The sequence below is a fragment of the Sardina pilchardus genome, chromosome 8 (assembly GCF_963854185.1).
Source record: "Sardina pilchardus chromosome 8, fSarPil1.1, whole genome shotgun sequence".
In the NCBI taxonomy this organism is placed as follows: domain Eukaryota; kingdom Metazoa; phylum Chordata; class Actinopteri; order Clupeiformes; family Clupeidae; genus Sardina; species Sardina pilchardus.
Window position 1 is genome coordinate 3,241,348 of NC_085001.1, and position 27,799 is coordinate 3,269,146.

General features: G+C 42.3%; 2 protein-coding genes across 2 annotated transcripts; one reads left to right on the forward strand and one right to left on the reverse strand.

Moving 5' to 3' along the window:
• Window positions 1-1,483: 1,483 nt before the first annotated feature.
• Window positions 1,484-5,759, forward strand: LOC134088459 (C-type mannose receptor 2-like). The gene is made up of 5 exons (XM_062542424.1): window positions 1,484-1,533; window positions 2,067-2,477; window positions 3,748-4,077; window positions 4,170-4,270; window positions 4,645-5,759. The coding sequence occupies exons 1-5, from the start codon at window positions 1,491-1,493 to the stop codon at window positions 4,786-4,788; spliced, it is 1,029 nt and encodes a 342-aa protein (XP_062398408.1). The 5' UTR covers window positions 1,484-1,490; the 3' UTR covers window positions 4,789-5,759.
• Window positions 5,307-27,799, reverse strand: LOC134088455 (major histocompatibility complex class I-related gene protein-like). The gene is made up of 8 exons (XM_062542419.1): window positions 27,663-27,799; window positions 24,139-24,399; window positions 23,072-23,350; window positions 22,683-22,973; window positions 21,463-21,568; window positions 21,074-21,153; window positions 10,805-10,851; window positions 5,307-5,516 (listed from the first exon to the last, which is right to left on the reverse strand). The coding sequence occupies exons 1-7, from the start codon at window positions 27,718-27,720 to the stop codon at window positions 10,817-10,819; spliced, it is 1,110 nt and encodes a 369-aa protein (XP_062398403.1). The 5' UTR covers window positions 27,721-27,799; the 3' UTR covers window positions 5,307-5,516; window positions 10,805-10,816.

A 27,799-nucleotide genomic window follows, 5' to 3' on the forward strand; every position in this document is an offset into this window, starting at 1 on the left:
CAGGAGAATTTGCAAACCTGACACAGAGATGCTGTCACACAGCTGATAATAGGCAAATCTTCAGAAAGAAGGCAAATTATATACTGTCAAGTTTGGATGGGTATTTTTACCTGAATGTTTTCAGAAAGCAGTCAAATGATTGATAATAATTTCACAGCTGGACTTGATTTACAGACAAAACATTCAGTGTGTGTGTGTGTGTGTGTGTGCGTGCCAAGGCCTTAGCCATGGGGTCAACATCGGGGGGACTAAATGTGGATGGCGGGTGAAATCAGTCCCTGCCATTCTATTACATTGTAACGTTCCGTGCCAATGATGAGACAGTTTGCCATTGAATTTCCCCTTGGGGATCAATAAAGTATCTACAGTATCTATCTATCTATCTATCAACCGGTACTTCTAATGTTGACTGCTGTCAGCCACAGCCACGCCACCAGAACACTCACGAATAAAAGCATGGAGATGGAGCCTGCATGGATAGGCCTCAGGTGTGCTCAGCTGGATACAGAATTTATACTTTTTTGATCCCCTGAGGGAAATTTGTTTCTCTGCATTTAACCCAATTTAACCGGATACTGCCATTGTACTCCATTTTTCTTTGCAAAACTGCTCAAGCTCTGTCATTTTGTGAATGTCCATGTTCATGCCCCCTGAGTTTAGCACTGTACTGGCTTCTAGTTGCTGGCTGCAGTAACTCAAGCTAGTTAAAAGCGATAGTGTAAAATGACCGATCTTAAAAGCTAGCCTACTTAAAAAATACCCCCCCCCCCCCCCCCCCCCCCCCATTATTCTTTACCTATGGAAGACGGGAGGTGTAAGGGGAGGTGGTGGGTTGCGAGCAGAGTAACGCCGTTACTGAAGCTAGCTTTATTGCAATGATATGGTCTGTCAACAAATTACAGTAAAAAACAGTAAAAGCGTAAATGTGTGAATCTTGTCCAGTCTTATCACACTCCTAGATACACAAAGGTGTCACCTACAATTAACAAAAAATGTCATCAAAACTTTAGTCATAGTTTGCATCAGAACATCCCTCCAGAGTACACTGTTATATGACGACTAAGCCATTTGACTGTCTTATCCGTACACAATGACACAAGGCCATTCTGATGCACTCTCATGAACTCTGATGTTCACTGAGACAGATATTTAGTTTTGAGAGATGAACTAAGGATTTTGAGCAAGAAACTGGCTTTTGCAGGTAAGCATGGTGTTTTGCTATTTGTACAAATTGTTTTGAGAAATGCACTGTTTTGCAAATCTCAAGGATGATTCGAGAACTGTATCAAAGCGACTGACTGAGAAAAACTGTAATATGACATTCCCTAGTGTTGGCCAGCTAAAAGCGACATAATACAGATGTCTACACCAGTAGGAAATAGTGATAACTCATTTCCATATCAGCCAATAGGCTGCTGTGGGGAGGGAGTGTGCAAGACTACCAGCAGCATTTCACTGGAAATTCATTCAGGCAAATGAACAGCAGGCTGATGGACATGGACTCACCAGCTCTCCTCCTCCTCCTGATGTCAGGTCAGTATTTGTTTCTATTCATCACACTGGTAACATTAGATGAGTACTGAGCATCCATCTATCTATCTATTAATGCAAGGAACGTATGTCTGTGTGTCACTCTGTCTGTCTGTCTGTTCCATGCATAACTCTCAAACCACTCATCCGACTGCTCTCAAACTTGGTGGGTGTCATCCTAATGGCACGAGTGTGTGCAGTGCCAAATTTCATGTTATACGAACCAAAAATGCCACATCTACGGGCTCTGCACTAGTAAGTGCAAAAAGGCAGAAAAGTGCAATGTGATATATAGGAAGTATAGACAAGTGGTGCATAGACACTACAAGATGTAAAGTGCAGTGTAGACAGTAGTATATATACAGTTGGTTTACAGTAATATAAATGAAATATAAATATGTGCAGTGTATTAGCAGAAACCTTATCAGAACCACAGTTTGAGAATCACTGCTCTACACACTGTGATATTAGTGTAGTGTTTGTTGTGAAGCGTATTGTAGTGTTGTATTATAACCCATTATAAAACTCATTCACAGCAGTCACCTGGTCCGTAATGGCGCGCAGTCCTCACCAGTATCACTTTGTGTCAGAGGAGAAGAGCTGGACGGATGCCCAGGCGCTCTGCAGAGAGCAGTTCACAGATCTGGCCACCGTTGAGAGTGAGCAGGACGTGGGCAGGCTGCTCCAGCTGGCTGGAGATCACGGGCACAGCGGTGAGGTCTGGATTGGCCTGTATCAGGATGTGCAGAGCTGGACGTGGTCACTGAACCAGGCTGCATTTTATGGGGAGGGTGAGATGGGGTACAGCAACTGGGGACATGACCAGCCGGACAATTATAGGGACGCAGATGATCCAGAATGCTGTATTGAGATGAAGGATGAGGGAAAAGGCTACATGTGGAATGATATACCGTGCAAGTTCAACAGACATTTTATCTGCTATGATGGTGAGTTCAAAGGATATTTCTAATTCTCTCTGTCTCTCTACCCCCTCAACCTGATGGAATGAGACAAGATACTACAAATATGACTTTCTTCGATGTCGCAATAAATCATACTTTGATATTGCTCATGCAACATAGTGAGATAAAGTAAGAAATTCTGTCTTCTGAGTAGAATATTAACACAGATACATGAGAAATGTCAATGTATGCAAATGGCTTGTTTAAGATCCCCGTGGCTATATCCTACAACATGGGTGGCATCCCGTAACATAAACCCTTTATCCCACAATACATCTCAGCAGAATAGTCTAGTAGCCTACAGTACACCCATATAATGAGTAACCGTCAACTATCTCATAATATAACACAAGGCAGCTTTAACCGAATCTTAGCCGTGGGCTACATTTCCCCCATAACACCTTGCATGACTGTAACACAGGTATCAGCATGTCCGAGCCACGCCACAATACTCTACCTTACTTGTGGACATTGTTATTTGCTGGATAAAGAAATAGCGTGCATGTGACAGAGGAAAAGTGATTTAGTGTTACTTTAAAGCAATTCTTACAACAACCCTAGGAAGAAATTAAAAAAGTAGAGTGCCGTAAAAATAAGTCCATCAATGAGTGCCATTGTCCGGAGGTTGAATGCGGCTGGGAATGTCTACCTCCGCGTTGTCCCTGTCAAGGTTGCCGTGGTCGTTATGAGGGGCCTAGCATTTACTTTAAGAGAGGCCTATCATTTACCTTATGAGAGGCCTAGCATTTACCTTATAGCATTTACCTTATGAGAGGCCTAGCATTTACCTTATAGCATTTACCTTATGAGAGGCCTAGCATTTATTTTATGAGAGGCCTAGCCATTTACCTTATGAGAGGCCTAGCATTTACCTTGTGAGAGGCCTAGCATTTACCTTATGAGAGGCCTAGCATTTATTTTATGAGAGGCTTAGACTTTATTTCTAAGAATAACATTCTACAACAGAAGCCTAATAAGAAATACATAAAACGCATGTAAAAGAAATAAAGACCTGCCTGGAATACACGCCTGCCCCAAATAAAGGCCTGTGCTTTGCACAGCCTATAAATAAAAGACCCAATAAAGACCCAAAAGACCCCCTCAATTTGAGGATTTACGGTTATTTATAGGTTAATGACATATGTTCAATATTTACCAACTCAAACGCCACTTTCTGGTTAATGACAGATGTTCAATATTTAGCAACTCAAATGCCACTTTCTGGTTAATGACACATGTTCAATATTTTCGACAGGAAACTCAGATTCCCTCATTCTGAGCAACGGGACATTATCGTGGGAAGATGCCCAACGTTACTGCAGGACGCATCACACAGATCTGGCCAGTGTGAGAAACGAGAGTGAACAGCAGCAGGTCTCGGCAATACTGCGCGCGTCTACATGGATCGGCCTCTACAGAGACTGCCTCCTGTTCAGGTGGTCAGACCAGAGTGGCTCCCCCTTCAGAAACTGGTCCTCTTCGTCCCCTTCACCTTGGGGGAACTGTGCAGCAGTGGACGTTACCCGTGGAGGGGACTGGTACGACCGGAGCTGTGACCTCTTGAAGCCGTTTGTTTGTTATGATGGTGAGTGTGAGTTTGGAAGCAGCTGCACCTTTGCTGTCAGCCATCTTTCATAAAACTGTAGAGAATGTTCATGTTTGTGTTTTGCCCTGTAGTCCCCAAAGTGACCCACATGCAGACAATGAGAGTGGAGCTGAAGACGGACTCTCAGAAGGACATGAGTGACCCTGCCGTTCAGGCGGCCATCTTACAGCAGGCTAGTACCTTTGCTTATGCAAAACACATAGAGTTTCCCCTACGGACATGTGTGATATAAATAAGCCTCGGCTTCTATTGCCTAGTGCAGTCCCTCACCTCCCACTGACTAGACAAAGGTGCCATGCAAAACAACAGCTAAAGATGTGAAATACGAGTTAAACACTTTGATGCTAATCCACGCTGGCTCCGTGTGTTTATTTAGTGGATATCTGAGCAACACACAGAGCTGCAGGTGTTTTTCACATGACACATCGAAACGGCTATTACATCACACTCTATTGCTATTGTCGTTTTGAACCGTTTTAAACTAATAAATCCCACGTGTTGCACCCTCCAACCCTGATGCTAACCCGAGCTGCCTCTGCCCCCCAGATTGAGAAGAGGCTGCGGGAGAAGGGGTTGCCGGCAGGGGCCAAGCTGAAGTGGAGGGAGCAGGAGGATGGACAGATCTTCAGCAAGAAAACAGAGAAGAAAGGGATGAAGAAGAGGAGCAAGAGGAGGAGTGATGAGCTGTAGACCTGTGGGTCCCAAACTCTTCATAGCAGCAGGCCCCATTTTGAAAAAGAGAACAGAAACCTGCAGTCCCATTCCCCGTAGAGTATAGTGCAAATACTGAGGTGCTGAATAGTGCACAGATAGAGACACTCAAATGACCCATCACCTGTTTTATTTACGTATTTAAAAAACAAAAAATATATATTTATCATATTAATGAGTTCACTCTGGCAGATCCTCTTGCCCATCCAACCATCTCAGGTGATTTCCAAACTCTGTAGGTGATCACACAGAGAAGAACACTTGACAGAGCTCACTGATATAGTGTGTGTGTTTATATAGTGTGTGAATTTAGTTTAGTGCAGAGCTCACTGATATAGTGTGTGTGTTTATATAGTGTGTGAGTTTATATAGTGTTTGTGTTTATATAGTGTGATGGTTGCCTGGCTCAAGGCCACCAAAACATAAAAGAGGGGAAAACCACACCGAAAATATAATACAAAAATAGGTTTATTAATGAACTATATACAAAAGTAAGTAAATGGAAAGCAAAGCAAAGCTGTGGTGTAAGTCAGCATATGAGGTGTAATGCAAAAAAGGTAAACGAAAAACAAAAGGCCAAAACGCAGCCGGTTGTCGAAGCCAGCAAGCCAGAGAGAGAGCCCCGCGGACAGGGAGGTCCTGGTCTTATGCTGTGCGTCATTAGGCCTCCTCCAATTAGCCACAACTGCAACTCAGAGCTCCCCCTGCTGGTACACACAACAGCAACAGTGGCCACAAAACAACCAAATAGACCTGGAGGGTCAGGGACCAACCCAGCATGGGCAGGCTGGGTCGTCACAATAGTGTGTGAGTTTAGTTTAGTGCAGATCTCACTGATATGATGCGTGAGTTTAAATAGTGTGTGTGTTTATATAGTGTGTGAATTTATATAGTGTGTGAATTTAGTTTAGTGCAGAGCTCACTGATATACAGTAGTGTGTGTGTGTGTGTGTGTGTTTATATAGTTAGTTTAGTGTAGAGCTCAGTAATACAGTGGTGTGAGTTTAGTTAACCCTTTCATGAACGCATTATGAAAAAAAATGTCTAGATTTTTTTTGTATTGATTTTATTACTCTATATGAGCCCAATATTGAAAATCAGTTGGAATTTTTTAAAAATATGCTTTTATATAGAAGTTATGTTACTGTCCACGTATGTGGACAGTGCGCAACAAAGGGGTAAAAAAGAATAAAATGTAATGACAGAAAATGTGGAAACTATGGCCCTCTACTTCCTCCATACTACCCACCCAGCCCTCTACTACCCCCACTACCCACCCACCTCTCTACTACCTCCATACTACCCGCCCACCCCTCTACTACCCCCATATTACCCACCTCTACTACCACCACTACCCAACCACCCCTCTACTATATCCATACTACCCACCCCTCTACTACTCTCATACCCACGCCTCGACTACCCACCCACCCCTCTACTACCCCCATATTACCATACCACCTTGGCATTACCACATGTAATTAGGTCATTATTTATAAATATGTTTTCCAAATGTTGGTTTCTTTGAAATTTAAAGCAGTTAAAAACATATTTGAAAAAAAATTAAAAAAAAGTTACAAAGTTACAAAATCTAATTTTTGGCCATTTAACTCCTCTGTTGCGCAACGTCCACATACGTGGACAGTTGCTTTTTAGGGTCTACAAACTCTATTTTACATCCGATTTAAATTCTGAAAACATAGAGTTGTTCAACACACTCTCCTGTACAGCATAATATTTTTTTACATGATGTTGCCTTCTTGAGTACTAACTTTTTACAGATATGCCTGGAGCATTCAGCATATAGCCATTACTGTCACTCGTGTTGAATTGATGATGTCATCAAGCAGTCAATATTCCAAATATAAGATGATACATTTTTTTAATATATTGCCATGGACCTACTAAAACTGCCCTGAAGTGGATTGGTGTATATCAACATGATAAATAAGTAGAAAACAGAGTTAAAGTTACTGTCCACGCATGTGGATGTTGCGCATGAAAGGGTTAACTTCAAGTAAAGAGTTACCTCATATGCATACTCGATACTCATATTCATATAGAGTACATGACAAACTACTTGAACTTGATAGTCATACACTGGATCCAGCTTTGGATCATGCTGCACTCTAGTGGACAACAGTGGTATTGCATATTTCAGATGAGTGTTGTTTTAAGTTGGGTCTAATGAAAGCTGACAGATCAGGGAAGAACAACAGGCTTGTGTTTAGCGTAAAGAATAACATACAGCAGATTTGTAAACACACCTTTTTGCATAGGCCTGTGCCTCCCAGTTCCTTTCAATGAGAGAATTGCTGCCCAAAATAACTGTGCTGCAAACACAAATGACTACATGGGGTGTATGCACAAACACAAATGCCTACATGGGGTGTGTGCACAAACTCAAATGACTACATGGGGTGTATGCACAAACACAAATGCCTACATGGGGTGTATGCACAAACTCAAATGACTACATGGGGTGTATGCACAAACATGGGTGTATGCACAAACTCAAAGGACTACATGGGTGTATGCACAATACGTATCATTGCCACTGCACTGTGCTCACACTGTGTCTTTGTAGCTTTACACCATTTACAGGTAAACCTCAATCATGGCAAATGTCAATGCTATTGCTCTATGACAACTAACTGAACAGGGATACAAAAAGACTAACAACCAAAGTGATGGAGGTCTAGGAGTGTTTGTATTGCTGTTGAAAGAACATTAAAAATGACCTTGAGATTACAAATCCAAGTCCCATCTTTCATGTCTACACTGTAAAATGTTTCACTGTGAATTCACAGTAAATTGCTGGCTAATAATTGCATGACTTTCACAGTAATTTACCGGTACTATCTCACAGTAAATTACTGTGAATTTCATGTTTTACTGTAAAAGTCATGCAACTCAGTAGCCAGCCATTTGTTGTGAATTTACAGTATCATGTTGTGTATAATCACAATACCATACTGTATATTTTCATTTTTACTGTAAAAGTCATGCAATTTATTAGCCAGCAATTTGCTGTGAATTTACAGTGAAAGATATTGTACATTTGAACATTTGATTTGTGATTTACCTGACCTATACCAACATGTTTTGGATCTGGTCAATAAAAGCAACAACAAAGAAAATACCATTTGAACTTTTAATGAACACTTTTCAATGAAAATCATTGAGCAGGCCATACAAACATTATAATATGAAGACATAGGATTGAACAAAAAAATATTGTACAGGCCTGAGACGGTGCAGCATAACCTTGTCTGATTTGACACGGAATGAGTCAGGGGGTAAATAGTGCAGTGTGTAAGTGCAGTATGGCAAGTCCATGTAATGTAGTATGTGTGCTCAGGATGCGAATGGCATGAGGAAAGAAACTCCTCCTCAGTCTTCTGTTTTAGCCAAGTGGGATCAGACGTCTGCGTTACCTCAATGGTTTAAATAGCCCATGGTTAGAGTGTTAAAAAATGTTGGCCCCCTGTCCGTCCTCTTCTGGTCCTGCAGGGGTAGGGTGGTGCTCTGATGGTACCTTCGGCAGTAAATCAAGTATCTGTAAAAGAGTACAATAGGCCCTGTCCATGAATATAACTAATACAAACTACTCAAACTAGTAATCTTTTGTGACAAATGAAAAAAAAAACCCACATTAGCAACCTATAAGTCAGATGCAATAGTTACAGTATAAGTAATGCAGATGTCGGGTGCTTTTCTTTTGATAGGAAGGATATTTCAAAGTGACCCCACAGTTCTGAGCAATAGTATATCTGTGTGATATCATACCTAAGTGCAACACTGTCTCCAGCAGCTCCAGCCTTTGTACGTACACCACCTTTCTGATGCCTTACATCGATCGTCCCCCATCTGACTTGCAATAGCAGCCTTTGGCTCCACACTGAGATTGTGACATGGCACCTAAAAAATAAAACAGCAATTGTCATACACATTGTCATTGTTGAGCAAGATTTTAAAAAAATTAAGCATTAAAAAATAAGTAAGACAAGTCAATGAAATGTACAAACAGATACTATAATTACCTTGTGAAGGCACCCTTGTCACCACCACCATCACCATCTACTGTATGTTAATTCCTGGTATCAGTTTATTTGTGAGGGCTCTGTCAATAAAAGATAGGATTTAACATAAGTATGCATTCTATACAATACACTTGAAATAATGAATATGCTCAGTTTGGCAGATATTCACAACACTTTACATTACCACCAACACAATGGTAAACATGGATATTTCAAGAGTATAGTATTTTAAGTAGCTGCATTCATTCACAGTAGAGCACTCACAATGGTACCAATAAATACATTCAAAACACATCAACACTTACGCCAGGGAAGCAGCTATGGCTTCTAGACGTCATCAATTAGCAAGTAGTGCAATCAGGACAGACCGACTTTACCCGGGATGGTTGATGGAGCCCACTACACAATCATAACAACAAACAGACAAGGAAGAGAGGGGATAAACGTACAAATAAATGCACACATCATAATGCTATATGTAATTCTGTACAATTTTTGTATGTGAATGTGTGCAGGGCCGGTCCTACATTATTCTGGGCTGTCTTCGTATGGAAGTGGCACAAATTTGGAATTTTCGAGAATGCGCTCAGTGTTCCCAGGGCAACAGTCCTCACAATGCAATGTCTGTAAACAGAGGGAACAGAGGGAGACTAAGATTAATAAGTTGCAAAACACACAGAAGGTAAAAAGATCATCACTGAAGCACATAGTTCGGCGCAGATTAGGTACTATATCAAACAAGGGGTAAATAAGGGCTATGAAATGAAGAACATGAAGCCAAACACTACCCTTCACAACCTAAAGTGCATCATACCCCCATTCACATCCTTGACACGTCTGTTAATGACAATGGCCATACTAAACTGCAGTTTAGTTAAGGTTAAGGTGGTTGATAAATTACTACATTCATTAGTTTTACTGGTCCTTTGTATCGGCACTACTGTATATCAAATTTAAATTAAGTTATCTACCTAAGCCTATGTCCCATGACAATTCTTAGGTCACGTTAGTTAGGAAAGTAACGTTAACAACTCTCATCTGTGTCTGCAATGTTAACTTAATGTTAGCCTGCATGGCTACAATCAGCCACTTTAAAGATAGCTAACGTAAATGTTACTTGCGCCTGATATTTCATTCAAACTTAAACTACATTCACAACGACATCTTACACAGACGTATTGTTGGATATGATATTAACTACCATTCCAGATATTGCACATATAATAATCGTGAAGTTAGCTATTGAAAAAGCTAACTCTGCAAATGTTAGCGATTCTTAGCTCGCTAGCTAATGGCTAGCCAGCCACTTCTAACACAACCGGTTTTGGTAAACATTACAGTATAACACCAATATATTTTTTTTAATTAAATTCCCGTTTCTAAATAACATACAAAAGCACTGTAGTTCTTACCTTGGATATGATGGCAGAGTTTGTACAGCTTACACATGCAGAAAAGTGATGATTGAAGTCACTGGTGGACGGCTGAGTTGAAAATTCAGTTGAGGGTGGCAGGTGCGGGTGGGAGGGGTGAACGTTAGAAATCGCCCCACAATGCTGTGCGGTTCAAGTGCAATTCAAATTTCACAACAAGGTGCTGTAATGTGATAGAGCTACTGTGATTTTACAGTAAATGTCTGAGTACAGTAATTTACTGTGAAATAATACTGTAAGGTATTGTGAAATCACAGTAATATTTAACAGTGTAGTCACATCTTTCATGTCATTCTCGTTTGTCCGAAAACACAGCTGTCAATAACCAAGCTTGTGTTCCACACAAATAAACTAGTTGGTACAGATAACAAACACACACACACACACACACACACACACACACACACACACACACACACACACACACACACACACACACACACACACACACACACGCACACACACTCATGTGCATTTACAAAAATATGCCTTTTATCTTGCCACTGAGGCACTCATCACCTAGTTTGTAGACTAGTGATCCAGCTGTTTCAGAGGTTCATCTGTTCCTGAAATACAAAGAGCAGTACAATCATGTCACATTCAAACACAGGATCATGTAAGACGGCAAATCAATAGAAAGTCATAGTACGGTGTACATTTTAGGACATCCTCAGACTCAGGTGTCAGACTCAGAAAAACAACCGTCATCTTCAGACAAAACTGTCTCAGCGTCAGAAAAAACTTGTCATCCTCAGACAAAACTATGTCAGCGTCAGAAAAAACTTGTCATCCTCAGACAAAAATATGTCAGCGTCAGAAAAAACTTGTCATCCTCAGACAAAAATATGTCAGCGTCAGAAAAAACTTATCATCCTCAGACTCAGGTGTCAGACTCAGAAAAACAACCGTCATGTAACTGCCATCAGTTCATGTATATGTATATGTACACACTAGGTTTCATTTATTGGTGTGTAATATTATTATACTTATTTGTGTGATGTTTTTTGTGTAACTGTTCTACGCAATGTTCTTAGTAGCCTGGGGGGGAACTAATTTGCATATACTGGCCATGGGACCCTTTTGGGAGTTACACACACACAGGAGATAGAGCTGCGTTGCAGCAGGTCAAGCGCCTTCACACAGATTTCAATTAATGCATTTATTTTGAGTCAAACTACTAGATTACTTTTACATGAGATTTACATGAGATGTGCTGAAGATACAGCTGTGGACATTTGGTTTCTAGCTCCTTTTGGTAATAAGCTGCCAACGAGGTATGTAAAGTTTATGAGTTTAGCTACTCGGTAGCTACTGTGCTTAGCAGGCTAGTATTATAATGTGTTATGTTGCAGCTTTTACATGTGTATTATTTCATTGTTAGTTTTCACGGGAACCACGACGGTGGAATAAAGATCGCCCTGTTTTTTACAAATTCGCTTGTCTGCGCATTACTGGGGAGCTACAGTGAAAACTCGATGCCTTTGAGAGACTGCATGGAGAAGCAAGCGGGAAGAAGCAAGTTCACGTCATCGAAACGCATTTCGTTCCAGTGTCATCCGACGACGAACGATTCGAAGGAGACGTCCATGGTCTACATGAAGGTTCAGGTGCCATTTGGTTGACTTTAGCTGTAGTTGCAAACACTTGCTAACTCGAAGGACTTGGTAAACGTTTCATTGAAGAGCTCGAGAGACTCATTTAAGAAGCATTAGGCTACAGTTAAGAGACAATTTAAGACTTTGTGAATTTCTCACGTTTTGCAATGTTATTCATTTTGCATATTGTTGTATGGTTGATGTGGCTTATTTTTGTGTAAATAGACATACAGATATTCAGACAATTTCAGAGATATTTAAGTGTAATAACGAGTTGTGCTACATGTGTTTGAATGTGTTCATATAATTGTAGTATCTCTCAGCAACAATTAGTGGGCTTGTTAGAGTGAGCTCCAGAAATTTAAGTCTAATTAACAACTCTCAGCTTAAATCTAGTGGCCTATTAGAATTAAAGCTAAAATAGTTCAACAAACCTTTATTGAAGGTAAGGAAGTATATAGGTATTCTATGTTATTAGGCTACTAGTGATTACCAAAAATAATCATCACTAAAACGTAGGCTAAGACTAATGGTGAAAATAAATAGATATAACATTGAACTAGATAGTTACAACTTCTGAATAAGGTTAGACTTACTCCCATATCTAAGTAAAGAAAAGCAAACAAAAATGTCAGAGGCAGACTTTCCCTTTGAGGATGCCAGAGAGAGTACTGTGCAGCAGCCCTACGAAAATAACCCTTCTGACGAATCACATGGTCCTATGCTGGACAAGAAGACAATGCCACATGCAGCTGAAGATGAGGCATATGATACCCAACACCCTCAAGAGACACTACAAGGCCAGAGAGTCCGTAAATTAACGAAAAAGGGCCAAGAATTACTTGATGAGCAAGTGAAAAGACTTGAGCACCGCTTTAATTTAAGCTATGAAAGATGGAAGATCATTGCTAAAGATGCTACATTAGTTTTTGATGCATGTTGTTCAAATGACCTGCTGCAGGCCCACGCTGCTAAGATGCAGAAAGCCTCCATGGACCTGCATCGCATTTATGAAGACATGCGACGTGTCTGCACACCGCATCCAGACATACGTCGTAGGGTAGACGTCTGTGAAGCAATGTTAAGAGAAATTGTGGAGACAAAGGAGGATAATGAGAAAGAAGATTATGGAAACCCAGAGTTTGAACTGTTGGGGCATGTCACACCGAGTGTAAAGTCTAACACCTCTAAAGCACGAAGTACCTCAGTTTTCAGCTCAAGACACTCAAGCCTGTCTTCCGTTAAGAGACAAGAAGCAGCCGCTGAGGCAGCTGCTAATGAAGCTACTTTGGAGATCCTACTAGAACAAGAGCAACATTTCAGAGAACTTCAAAGACTTGAAGCTGAAGAAAAGAAGCGGCTTGCTGAGCAAGAGGCTGCCGCTGCACAGTTGCGTGCCAGGCAGGAAGCTGAAAATGCAGAGAGAAGACAAAGTCTAGAGGCTAAGCGTAGAGATATAGATCGACTAGAGGCACTCAAGAGACTAAATGCTGCAAAAGCACGAGAGCAAGCATATGCGCAAAGTGGATGCTCAGATGAAGATATAGACGAGCTGCTCCGTAGCTGTCGTTCTCTGAGAATAAAGAAAGATTTAAAGTATAAAATCAACCCAATAAAGCCCTGCCCACCTCCAAAAGCTGAACAGCCTGTAAGATGTGAAGACAACACCACAGCTCTAATCCGAGCGCTTGCAGAATCAGTTGCAGCTAATCGTCTCCCTGTGCCTGAGCCAACAATGTTCAACGGTGACCCACTCCGGTATAATGACTGGAAGTTGTCCTTTCGAACTCTCATTGACAGGAAGAATATACCAGCGGAGGAGAAGATCTATTACCTACGAAAGTATGTTGGTGGACCTGCACGGAAGGCAGTTGAAAGCTACTTTCTGCTGGGCACTGAGGCAGCATATATCTCTGCATGGACAATCTTAGAGGAAAGATATGGAAATCCATTTCTCATTGCCAAGGCCTTCAGAGACCGACTCAATGCATGGCCTAAGATCAACCCCAAAAGCAGTCTGGAATTACAGGAACTTGTTGACTTCCTTCGCAGCTGTGAAGCTGCGATGTCTCAGATCAATGGGCTTGCCGTGCTGAACGACTGCAATGAAAATCAAAAATTACTCACCAAACTTCCAGATTGGTTGATCTCAAGGTGGAATAGGAAGGTTATGGAAGTGGAAGAGAAAAGCCAAACATTTCCAAGTTTTAGTCAGTTTGTGACATTCCTCACACGTGAAGCCAAAATCGCATGTAATCCAATTACATCCTTGCATGCCCTAAAACCAAATGAAAATGACAAGATCAGGACCCAAAGGAACAGAAGTCCCAACAGAAAGGTGTTGGCAACAAGTTCAGATGAAAGATATGTGCCACCAAGCTGCATTTTCTGTGAAAGAGCCCATCACAGTTTGGATACTTGTCACAAATTTATGGAGAAAGCAGTACCTGAGCGACACAAGTTTATACAAGAGAACAGGTTATGCTTTGGATGCCTGAAGTCTGGGCACCGCTCAAGGGAGTGTGAAAAACGAAAGACCTGTGACGTGTGTAGAAAACACCATCCAACATGCCTTCACGAAAATCGCGCTAAAGATGCACGGACATCCACAAACCTCAACAGACCTGTCGACGGCGACAACTCCATGGAAGAGAGGGTAGAGCGTGCTCAGGTTCAAGTAGTTAGTGTGTCGGGTGGGGCAATATCCAATAGAGTTATGCAGGATATTAAGGGCACGCACACTTCTATGATAATACCGGTGTGGGTATCAACCATCAGTGAACCAGAGCATGAAGTGCTGGTGTATGCACTTCTCGACACACAAAGCGACACAACGTTTATCCTGAAAGAAACAGCAGAAGCTCTTAACACCAAGAGTGAGCCAGTACAATTAAGGTTGTCAACGATGGCTTCAAAGAATACCAGAGTGTCCTGTCAGAAACTGACAAACCTGCAAGTAAGAGGGTTCTACTCGGATAAAACAATACCTCTGCCAGATACTTACTCAAGAGAGTTTATTCCTGCGAATAGACATCATATTCCCACTCCGAACACTGCAAAGGCATGGCCTCACCTGGAACACATCTCAGATGAGATTGCCCCTCTGCAAAGTTGTGATGTTGGCTTGCTTATTGGTTACAACTGCCCTCAGGCTCTTGTTCCAAGACAGGTGGTGTCCAGTGAAGAACATCAACCTTTCGCACTAAAGACAGACTTAGGCTGGAGTGTGATTGGCTATGGAAACCTTCACATCGACTATGGAGATTTGATCGGAGTGAGCCATCACGTACTTGTGAAGCGGGTGACTCCAAGTTTGCAGCCCAGGTCTGACCTAGCATGCGAAGTGCACTATGTTCATAGAATACAGATTAAGGAAATTTTCTCACCGTCAGAAATAATGAACGCTCTTGAATCCGACTTCACAGAGAGGACAACGGAGGATGGACAAATATCCCAAGAGGATCTTGGATTCCTAGCCCAGATGAAAGGTGGCATTAGGCTCAAGAGTGATGGTCACTATGAAATGCCACTACCTTTCAAGCAAGAAAGGCCCAACTTGCCTAACAACAAGATGTGTGCTGTGCATCGTCTTAAATGCCTTGAAAGGAAGTTGAAGAGAAACCAGCAGTACTATAAAGACTACACAACCTTTATGAATGAAACAATAGGTCGTGGAGATGCTGAGAAAGTCCCATTGGAAGACTTGCATAAATCCCCAGTTTGGTACATCCCACACCATGGGGTGTACCATCCACAGAAGCCTGGTAAAATACGTGTTGTGTTTGACTGTGCTTCAAGGTTTCAACAGACCTCCCTGAATGACCATCTGCTGACTGGTCCTGACTTAACAAATGCCTTAGTGGGAGTACTCTGTCGTTTCCGTAAAGGCCCAGTGGCAATCATGTGCGACATAGAACGCATGTTCCACCAATTTCATGTCAAAGAAGATGATCAGGACTACCTGAGGTTCCTTTGGTGGGATGGTGGAAACCTGGAATTACACCCCTCTGTCTATCGGATGAAAGTTCACTTGTTTGGGGCAGCCTCTTCCCCAGGCTGCGCCAACTACGGGCTCAAACACATTGCCACAGAGGGACGTGGACGATTCAGTGAGGAAACTGTTAGGTTCATTCAAAGGAACTTCTATGTGGATGATGGATTAGTGAGTGTAGAATCCCAGGACCAAGCAATCCAATTAGTCAAGGAAGCAAGAGACCTCTGCAGCATGGGTAAACTCCATCTTCATAAGTTTGTCTCCAACAGCAAGGAAGTACTTGACACAATCCCTGAAGTAGAACGTGCAGAAGGTGCCAAAGACTTAGACCTGGCATTTGGAGAGCTGCAAGTGGAAAGAGCACTCGGAGTTCAGTGGTGCGTGGCGTTGGATCAATTCCAGTTTAGAGTGGTGGTCAAAGACAATCCACTCACTCGAAGAGGAGTGTTATCCACAGTTGCTTCGGTATATGACCCACTTGGCTTTGCCGCTCCTTTCATTTTGATAGGAAAGCAGATCCTGCAGCAGATGTGCAGAGACAAACTTAATTGGGACGATGCCTTACCTGAAGATCTGAGGCCTTTGTGGGAATCCTGGCTTTTAGACCTAAAACACCTGGCTGACGTGAAGATAGCAAGATGCTACGTTCCCAGTAGCTTTAAAGTTAAGCACTACGAACTTCATCACTTCTCGGACGCCAGCACATCTGGCTATGGCGTGTGCACATATCTCAGAGCAGTCAGTACAACAGGAGAAGTCCATTGTTCCTTAGTCATGGGAAAATCGAGAGTTGCACCTACCAAGGTCACTACCATACCAAGATTGGAGCTGTCTGCAGCTGTCGTGGCTGTTCGCATTAGTGACTTGTTGAAAAGAGAACTTGAAGTAAACTGCCAACATGAATTCTTCTGGACGGATTCTAAGGTCGTCATTGGTTACATCAATAATAACGCGAGGAGGTTCCATGTTTTTGTGGCCAACCGAGTGCAGCGAATCAAGCAAAGCACAGCATCTGCTCAGTGGCGGTATGTAGCTTCCGAAGACAATCCTGCAGATCATGCCTCCAGGGGTCTTGCAGCACTGGAGCTAAAGAAGTCCAACTGGTTCACAGGACCAGCCTTTCTATGGCAAGAAGAGCTTCCATGCGAGGATGTCATGGTGGGAGAAGTCCAAAGTGCTGATCCAGAGCTCAAGCAGGCTTTTGTGCATGACACTAAGGCCAAGGAAGAGAGATCGCTACTGGATCGCCTGCATAAGTTTTCGGACTGGTCAAGACTGGTGAGAGCCATGGCAAGGCTCAAGCGCAGAGCAAAGCAAGTCAAAGGCCTTCAGCAACATTCAAACGATTCCTCTACTTTGCAAGAGAGAGGAGAAGCAGAGTTGAGCATTATAAAAATGGTCCAAGAAGCCAGCCTCTTTCAAGACCTCCAGTGTCTGAAGCGTAACAGTGGGAATCAGATCAAGGAAAAGAACAAGTTGCGAAAACTAAGTCCATTTCTGGACCAGCAAGGCATTCTCAGAGTAGGAGGACGTTTGACTCATGCAGCCCTCCATCCGCATGTTAAACATCCTGCGATTCTTCCACGGGATGAGCACTTGTCATCACTGCTCATAAAACACTACCATGAGAAAGTGTGTCATCAAGGACGGGCAATGACGATGAATGAGCTTCGGGCCAATGGGATATGGATTATAGGATGCAGCAAAGCAGTGTCCTCACATATTTACAGATGCACAAGGTGTAGAAAAGCAAGAAGACCAACAGAACAACAGAAGATGGCAGATCTCCCAGTTGAACGCACTGAAGTGGCACCTCCTTTTACTTACTGTGGGATGGACTGTTTTGGACCATTTTACATTAAGGAAGGAAGAAAGGAGTTAAAGCGCTATGGACTACTGCTTACCTGCATGTCTTCTAGAGCAGTGCATATTGAGATGCTTGATGATCTGTCCACTGACTCTTTCATTAACGCACTGCGTGCTGCCATTGCTATCCGTGGATCAATACGGCAATTACGATGTGACCAAGGCACGAACTTTGTTGGTGCAAGAAGAGAGTTCGCTGAGGCATTGGGAGTAATGGAGGAAGAACGCTTTAAGGACCAAGGATGTGAGTTTATCATGAACACGCCAGCCTCGAGTCATATGGGGGGTGTTTGGGAAAGACAAATTCGAACCATCAGAAGTGTCTTGACATCAATTCTTGAGCAGTCCTCCAGACAACTTGACTGCTCCTCTCTCAGGACATTCTTGTATGAAGTCATGGCTGTTGTGAATAGCAGACCTTTAACCACTGATTATCTGAGTGACTCATCTTGCCCAGAGCCCTTGACGCCAAATCATATCCTAACTATGAAGTCCACTATACTCTCTCCACCTCCCGGGAAGTTTGTTAGAGAAGACCTATATCTCCGCAAAAGATGGCGTCGGGTACAGCTCCTTGCTAACAACTTCTGGGTACGATGGAGGAGGGAATACCTCTTAAATCTTCAGTGTCGGCAGAAATGGACAGAGGTTAGAAGAAACGCACAGATCAATGATATTGTTCTTTTGCAGGATGACATGGCTCCACGTAACCAGTGGAAGTTAGCAAAGGTAACTGAAGTGTTCCCAGGAAGGGATGGGAGAGTAAGAAAGCTAAAGTTACTGATTAGTGACCCTACTCTTGATGCAAAGGGAAAACGTATATCTAAACCTGCTTACCTTGAGCGTCCAATCCAGAAGACTGTCACACTAGTGGAGGCGGATTGAGTCACTGTGTTCTGTACTCTCTCTGTCATTCTTTGGGTGGATATTTAGCTATTTCTGACTATCTGATTGAGGAAAGATTAGGTGAATTTATAATGAGGTCTAGTTTAACTTTAAGTGATACAATTCATAATGCAGTTCATACATTTGCATTTTAAAATAAATAAGAGTAAGAGTAAAGATAAAAATCTGTAAGGATTTTGGTGGGAGTGTAACTGCCATCAGTTCATGTATATGTATATGTACACACTAGGTTTCATTTATTGGTGTGTAATATTATTATACTTATTTGTGTGATGTTTTTTGTGTAACTGTTCTACGCAATGTTCTTAGTAGCCTGGGGGGGAACTAATTTGCATATACTGGCCATGGGACCCTTTTGGGAGTTACACACACACAGGAGATAGAGCTGCGTTGCAGCAGGTCAAGCGCCTTCACACAGATTTCAATTAATGCATTTATTTTGAGTCAAACTACTAGATTACTTTTACATGAGATTTACATGAGATGTGCTGAAGATACAGCTGTGGACATTTGGTTTCTAGCTCCTTTTGGTAATAAGCTGCCAACGAGGTATGTAAAGTTTATGAGTTTAGCTACTCGGTAGCTACTGTGCTTAGCAGGCTAGTATTATAATGTGTTATGTTGCAGCTTTTACATGTGTATTATTTCATTGTTAGTTTTCACGGGAACCACGACGGTGGAATAAAGATCGCCCTGTTTTTTACAAATTCGCTTGTCTGCGCATTACTGGGGAGCTACAGTCATCTTCGGACAAAACTGTCTCAGCGTCAGAAAAAACTTGTCATCCTCAGACAAAACTATGTCAGCGTCAGAAAAACCTTATCATCCTCAGGAAAACCTCTGTCAGAGTCAGACAAAAAAGTCTCGGGTGAAAAGTTGTCAGAGTCAGGTCTCGGAAAAAAAGAGTCAGACAAAAAAGTCTCGGGTGAAAAATTGTCAGAGTCAGGTCTCAGAAAAAATGCTGTCGGAAAAAAAGAGTCAGAAAAAAAAGTCTCGGGTGAAAAGTTCTCAGAGTCAGGTCTCGGAAAAAAAGAGTCAGATAAAAAAGTCTCGGGTGAAAAGTTCTCAGAGTCAGGTCTCAGAAAGAAACTCTGTTACCATGGATACTCCAAACAAACTCAACTGAAGAATCACGTCACGTGAACTAGCTTGCAGAAAACAACTTTGTATTAGGCTATATCTAGGTTCTACGCAGTCTATGATTATATCAGAAACAAGCCTGTAGTTTGCTTGCTGTAGCCTAATTTATTAAACGAAAGAGTTGTTTTCTGCCAGCTAGAAATAGTTCACCTGACGTGGTATTCTTCAGCGGAGTTAGTATCCATGGCAACCTCATGACTTAACAAAGATCATCAACAACAAATATCCTGGATACGATTTGCACGAGTGAATCAGCCTAACTTGCAGAAAACAACTGTTTCGAATTATATCACAAATAGGCTATGCTTTCTTTACCAGTTAGAAACAGCTGGGTTAGGCTACTACCATAGATATATATATTGGCTACTACAAACAAACTCCGCTGAAGAATACCACGTCAGGTGAACTATTTCTAGCTGGCAGAAAACAACTCTTTCGTTTAATAAATTAGGCTACAGCAAGCTAACTACAGGCTTGTTTCTGATATAATCATAGACTGCGTAGAACCTAGATATAGCCTAATACAAAGTTGTTTTCTGCAAGCTAGTTCACGTGACGTGATTCTTCAGTTGAGTTTGTTTGGAGTATCCATGGTAACAGAGTTTCTTTCTGAGACCTGACTCTGAGAACTTTTCACCCGAGACTTTTTTGTCTGACTCTTTTTTTCCGAGACCTGACTCTGAGAACTTTTCACCCGAGACTTTTTTTGTCTGACTCTTTTTTTCCGACAGCATTTTTTCTGAGACCTGACTCTGACAATTTTTCACCCGAGACTTTTTTGTCTGACTCTTTTTTTCCGAGACCTGACTCTGACAACTTTTCACCCGAGACTTTTTTGTCTGACTCTGACAGAGGTTTTCCTGAGGATGATACGTTTTTCTGACGCTGACATAGTTTTGTCTGAGGATGACAAGTTTTTTCTGACGCTGAGACAGTTTTGTCTGAAGATGACGGTTGTTTTTCTGAGTCTGACACCTGAGTCTGAGGATGATAAGTTTTTTCTGACGCTGACATATTTTTGTCTGAGGATGACAAGTTTTTTCTGACGCTGACATATTTTTGTCTGAGGATGACAAGTTTTTTCTGACGCTGACATAGTTTTGTCTGAGGATGACAAGTTTTTTCTGACGCTGAGACAGTTTTGTCTGAAGATGACGGTTGTTTTTCTGAGTCTGACACCTGAGTCTGAGGATGTCCTAAAATGTACACCGTACATAATACAAATCTTAACATCACATAATCGTCAGACAGAATCTTGACTTCCAAAGTCTAAATGCGTTCACTTACCCGAGGTATCAGTTGAGACATCAGATGAGGAGCTGAAACATGCAGTCATAGAGCCATCATGAGAGACATCAGAGGAGGAGCTGAAACATGCAGTCATAGAGCAATCATGAGAGATCAACCATGTACATGGCAGAGATGAGGATAACAAACTAAAGATCACAAATCCTCAAACTGAGTAACTTAGCATATTTAGGCCTACTCCTAATTAGACAACCATGATAGTGACTGACTTTAGATGATATACGATTAAACAATATACAGGGAACATTATAATATAGAATCAGTAAACATGTATGCATCCTTGACTGAGAATAACATGAACAGACTGCTATAAATACAAAACTGGGAATTGATTTGGAGGTGTGTTGTTCTCCTGTGTGTGTGTTTACCTGCATCTTCTGCGGCGCAGGCACATGATAATGACTCCACCCACACACAGCAGCAGTGCAACTCCCAGCACGACCACAGGGGGCACTCTGGTACGGGTACCTACACCTGCCTCAACATAATACATTTGTTGTATTTTCGGGGCCAAACGTGGTTACAGTGTCGCTTTGGACAAAGGCGTCTGCTAAATAGCATGACCATAACCATAGTCAAGTCACTATGTATGCCTTCAATCCAAGTCCAGGTTCAAGTCTCCAGTGTTCAAGTCCGAGTCAAGTCCAAGTCATTGAAAACAAAAACCAAGTCAAGTTTGAGTGGAGTGCACTACTCATCCGAGTCAAGTCCGAGTCGAGTCCCTATCGATCAAGTCGTGTCCAAGTCCAGCACTAAAGTAAGCATAGCCTACATTTTGATAAACTTCAAAAACAACTGTGGTGCCACAGCTCATAGGCCTAATGGCAGTCACTATGAACTTTCATAATTATGCATTTTACTATTTGACCTCATTTGAGTGCTCCTGTCCTCCTCCCCTTATCAGAAATTAAATTAAATTATTGATTCCAGACGCTGTGTTTATTGCTAGCGTGTGTGAAATGGATGGGTGCACTGCACACATGGCCTACTGTGAAAACCGTGCCACACATTTCCATCACGTTTGATTTGCGTTTCATTAATTCATTCATTCAACATGAAATTCTGTTTCAACTTGAACGACAAAAAAAGTGCTCTTTGTAGAGATCGGTACACTCCAGTATGCAGGGTGTAAAAAAATGTCTCTGAACTGAAAAAGTGGCCACTAGGCCTACTTCAGGTAACTCCTGTATTGAGCCAAGGACAAATATATCAATAAAAACCCTTTATTAAGGCTGGGGCATAGTATAAAAATCGCCAACCGGTTTCAACCACACCGGGTCTTCATCAGGGCGTATATCAGTTGATTAAAAAAAAAAATTCAATGGTGTTAATATGCTTGTGGAAAACATAATTATGTCTGTTCATGGATGATGTCTATAACACTGTTAAGATGCTGGGAGACAGCAGTAACTCTTAAGTCTGTCTTCTTATCGCTGCTCACTCACTCTTCCTGGTGCTTCTTAGGGAAGCGCGCTCCCGTCCCACAGGGTTTAGGTGCGTTCACGAGTGTCATGGTTTCACCCTCATGACTGATAGCCTAATGGCATATTACAAAGAAAATGTTGAGTCGGAATGCACAAAGAATTACCCAATTTGATGTATAGTCTGTTGTCCAGGGTGAGGTGTTCAGCTGTGCAGGAGTACTGGTGTTTCTCTCTTAGTTCCTCTGCGCTGACCTCCAGGCTCTTCCTCATCTGGTAGGTTCCATCTACATTGGGTAGCAGCTCCCCCCCAGTGACCTGGTGGTCAGACACAGACTGGCCGTCTATGACCAGGGTCAGGTTGATGTGACGGGGGTAGAAACCAGTGGCCAGACAGGTCACTTTGGCTCCTCCAGAGTCTGGGAATGTCTTTTGGAGGAGCCTGACTCTGGGCTTCACTGTAGAAGATAAAACATTAAACAGAAAACAGTAAATCCACCACAGCTCATAACAAGTATTAAAGTTATGAAATTAATGCAAAGTAGAGCTGTCTTACCTTTTCTCATTATTTCATTTTTCCTCATGTAAAGATACTTCTTCAGGATTCTGATGCAGAGAGGGCTATATATATTTGCATGCATTAATTCCATAGTTTGTTTTTTAACATGGCTCCACAAGTTTGGACCTGCACCTTGGGACTGTAGAGTTTTCTGTTGCATGTCAAAGTTCTGCTCTTCATCATTTATGGTGTTGAAGGCATCCCAGGATCGAAGTAAACCAGGGGTGTCCTTGTCAAGCAGCTCACAACCAGCCATTCTCTGCTGAACATGGACATCTTTGGTAGAGAAGAAAACAATTGTTTGTATGGGAGATGATGGGACTGGGGAACACAGGCCCTTGTGTTTCGTTTTTTAAAGGGGTCCTATGTTCCCTGTTTTCCCCAAATAAATATGTATTGTGACTGGGCAACATAGGACCCTTTTGGGGGAAATGGGGAACATAGGACCCGGGGAACATAGGGATGACCTCGTGTAAACCTCCCTCTTGAAGCCTTAAGAGTCATGCTAGTGAGAGAGCTACAGTAGCAACCTGGACTTTTAGCTTGATGGTTAGCACCCTTGACCCAGAAGTGTTGCTGTTTGCGGATTGCAGTCCGGCTGAGAGCCGGCTGAGCAGGTTACATTAAAACCAAATGACAGATAATGACTCAGTAATTACACTGAAACCCGCCATAGGACACACTGTTAAGTGCACCAACAATGGCAAAACATTGTGAGGTTTCCACTGGTGCATGCCATAATACTGCAGTATTTCAATAGCCTGGCTAACGCCTCCCACTTCTCAAATGAGACGTGGTCTGGCAACCAGACGTTCATTTTCTCGTATTTGAAAAAATGCCCAGATCCGTTCATTGGGCGCCACGGATGTCAATCAAATGCGTCTCTGCATAGCTCTTCATGGTCTTGCTTTCTCCCCTGTTCTGTGATTGGCCTCCAACATCAGGCGAACATGGGGGCGTTAGTTTCCAGACTGCCTTAGCAGCGTGAAAGAAATCACCGCGCAAGGCAGTATGGGAAACCCATTTCAATGGAACTGAGTGTAAAATATGATCACAATGCCAACCTTGTGTGCTGATGTTGAGCTGCTGCTTTAAAAACAATGCTCTGTCCTTCATGCCTCTGTGCTGGTCTGCGAATATAATGCTTCCATCTGCCTCCTCCTCATGCTCCTGTTCTGACTTGTACTGCCTGTAGATCAACTTCTGTACGTCTGAGTCATAGTAAAACAGCTGGATGTCATCCAACATCACCACCGCACTGAACTCTGGGAAGGGTGTTTTGTCTCCAATGATTAGTGTCGACAACATCCAAAGGGAGTGAAAGCCTGAGGGAAAAAAGGGTGCGTCTTGAATCAGTGTTGAACATAATAATAATAATAACAACAATAACAAAAAATGATATTAATCATCACCATAATAATATGACAAGATACAGAGACAATGGTGAAGAAGTGCAGCTACAGCAGCTGCAGCCCAAACACCAGGCAGAGCTTGTCCCACATCAGCTTCCAGACCTGCCATGGACGAAAGTCGGACCTGACATCTTGGAGCTTAAAGAGAAACTATGCAGGTTTGGTGATTTCGTCACTGTTTTCTCTGCAGATCTTCCCCTATAGCTTAATGTGTATATTTTACTGTCCTCAATCCCTCAGTCTGCCTTTTCATGAGCACGATCGCAAGGCTGCAAGACTTTCTGTTTGTCAATGCACCGGCCTGCCGGCCCAAAGTTTCAAGGTACACACACACACACACGGCCCAAAGTTGCAAGGGTGGTTTTTCCACTCACAGACGCTAGGTGGAAGCGAAACGGCCACCATTCAACCCGAAAAAAAGAAATACAACCATTCCAATGATTCCGAAGCTTTTCAGTTAAGGTAAATTAAGCTAAAAAATAAAACCCTACATAGTTCCTCTTTATACAGTCAGTCGTATCTTATATTAGTCAATTATCTGACCAAATACCCTGAAGTGCTCAATCTTGATAAAACAGCTTACACAGTAATTCAGAAAATGAATTCAGGTACGGGATTCCCAGAGAGCTAGAGAGCCATCATGTCCCATTCGCCAGCTATGAAATGAAGTCATTTGCAGCTTCATGGGAATTCAAGCTCACGCATTCTAGCCCATGTCTTCCCTCTTCAAATGGAATGGCTGAGTGGGCCATAAAGACTGTAAAACATGCAAAGGAAAATCGAAGGAAAATCCATATAAGGCAATTGTGTGCTGTGGATTCTTGACTTTTCCATAAATCCAGTTGGTGTTCTTAACAGTTTTCTGTAAACTCTGGGTTCACAAACTTCATTGTTGGTGCTTTGTTACCTCCGCCAAGGAGGTTATATTTTCATCGGGGACCGGCGTTTGTCTGTCTGTCTGTCTCTCTGTCTGTCTGTTAGCAAGATAACTAATTTTCAGGGAAGGTCAGAAATAATGACCCAAGGAAGAAACGATTACATTTTGGTCCGTACCACCATCGGGATTCCGGAGGCGTTTATGTTTTTCGCTTAGGGGTGTAATGGCATGGTATGGCCACGTGGGCGAATAAACTGAATAGTTTAGGTTCAAATGTATGACAACCTAGGAAGAACGATACAGGCGGAGGTCTGTAGCCTGGATGCCAGACCGAAGTTTAGCCCCGCCTACATTCTTTTTCTGCAGGGAACTTCGGTCTGGCACTGCCCCGTTCAGCTAGCCTGGCACGCCCTCCCAGTGACGCAACGCCTTCAGGCTTTGCTGCTGGTCTGGTCAACTGCTCATTGAGAAGGATTTCTGAGTTCCCGAAATCTGCGGAACTGCCCCCTTTGGTCGAGAACCAATTAACTTTGAGCAGCTCCAACGGCTCTGGGTAGAGGCGTGTTCAAGGCAGAGGAAAGAGTGTTGTTATTGGTTTAAACTCGGCAATCCGCTTTCTGACATCTACCAGTAGCAAATCGAGGCACTTAAAGGAGGCGGGTCAACCAGCGCTGGCAAGAAACCGTGATAGCACAGGCTGTTGGTCAGACTAAAGTCTCGCAGAGCCTTTGAAAGTCGATGGTAATCAGGCTACCGTTCAGCTGCTACTATTTGAGATACAGAGCTGTTCGGACCAATCACATTGTCAGGGCGGGCTTTACGTGATGATTGACAGATGAACAGCAGTGATGTTCACGGCTTCATGCGTCCTCGTTCAACGAGTTGGGTGTGAAACCGTGTTGGCTTAGGGTGATTTTGATTGCAACAGAAACACTATGACTATGAATGCATGATTTGTTCATGCAGTTTGGCCTTTCGTTTATCTTTGCTATTGAAACGGAGGTTTTATCACGGATTCACACAACTATTTCTGAACACTTAGACCAACGTGGATATGGAAAACTTCAGTTTCACTTTCACCAAGTTAAAACAGCATGTTTGGGTGATGTTGTTCCCGTTTGTTTGTAACTGTTTGCTCGTTGGGTTAACGACACACTTCCCCAGCTGTTCATTGCATACAGTTTGAAGGAATTATGTTTTAAAACGAGGGAGGATGTTTTCCATATAGCCTACCCTGCGACATATTTCGTTATCTTAGATTTCGCAGATACTGACAGCCAATAACTTGTTCTGTTTGGTTTGGGCTATCCAATGAGTGCAGAGCTATCCCCCCCGCCCTGTATCAGTTGAATCACGCCCCATAATCGAAGCTGAATGGAGCAGTTTCAGACTCATATTCTGACAAGAATTGAGTATGACGTCGTCAGGCTAGGAGGTCTGCGCTCTCTGAGTGCTTTTCTAGTTTTATGTGTAGAGACTCTGAGCAAGCTACTGACAAGCTTTGGTGCTGTTTTGAACTATATTACAGGTTTAAAAAATGCCATTTGGGATGTGTTTAGTTCACTGACCACCAGCTAATCCATTGTTTGCGATTTTGGGCTCTTGCATTTGCTGGTGCTAGCTCTATAGTGCTTGATCAACAAAAAATACTGTCTCCACGGCTTAGTTCATGTATTTTCATTCAGAAAAAAACACCCTTTTGTCCATTTTCGCCGGAGTTGCACTTTAACTTCAAAAGTTTTATGAATATTCAAAATGTTTATATGCTTTATCCAACAGAATGCAGAACAGAAAGGTGGTTTGTGGTGATCTATTGGAAGATTAATTGAAAACATATCATTGAAATACATATGTTGAAAAGAGGTATGCTATGTTTAATGTTGATACAACAGAGTTAATGGCTAAAGTTTAAAAATAATAATAATAAAGATTATTTAAAAAAAAAAGCTATTTAACACCTTCTACCACTTCCCATGCATCTGACTCTTTATATTCCTCTCTCATTTTCACTCACGCACACATTTGTTTTGGCATGCTTGAATATTTGGTCATTATCATGTCACTGATACAGACTCCACAGAAAATGAAAGCAAACAAATACACACCACATCAAAATAACTACAGCAGACCTTGGAGTTAATATCCAATTAAAGTATGTGACAGGGAAACCCATTTCAGTCTTTGATGTAGCCTACATGACATGTTTCGCGACACCCTAGCAGACTGATTTTGTGTATTACATCTTTAACGTCTATTGCATATACATATGTGGTATATTTTGTTGGCCGACACTTCTTACCTTCACACATTTCTTCATGCAACAAAAGAACACTGATTAGGATTATGGATTTTTTCATGATGACACTTTGGTAGAAAAAGAAAAGAAATGAAGGTCCAACTAAACGATTGCGGTTCTCTCAGTTAATCTCAGTGTGC

What these genes read in the sequence shown, in the direction of transcription:
- LOC134088459 (XM_062542424.1), top strand. Translation starts at nt 1,491, where the DNA reads ATGGACATGGACTCACCAGCTCTCCTCCTCCTCCTGATGTCAG. An exon ending in CCTCCTCCTCCTGATGTCAG is followed by an intron (nt 1,534 to 2,066) that starts GTCAGTATTTGT and finishes ACTCATTCACAG; the next exon opens with CAGTCACCTGGTCCGTAATG. An exon ending in ACATTTTATCTGCTATGATG is followed by an intron (nt 2,478 to 3,747) that starts GTGAGTTCAAAG and finishes TATTTTCGACAG; the next exon opens with GAAACTCAGATTCCCTCATT.
- LOC134088455 (XM_062542419.1), bottom strand. Translation starts at nt 27,720, where the DNA reads ATGAAAAAATCCATAATCCTAATCAGTGTTCTTTTGTTGCATGAAGAA. An exon ending in GCATGAAGAAATGTGTGAAG is followed by an intron (nt 24,400 to 27,662) that starts GTAAGAAGTGTC and finishes TTTTTCCCTCAG; the next exon opens with GCTTTCACTCCCTTTGGATG. An exon ending in AAATGAAATAATGAGAAAAG is followed by an intron (nt 22,974 to 23,071) that starts GTAAGACAGCTC and finishes TATCTTCTACAG; the next exon opens with TGAAGCCCAGAGTCAGGCTC.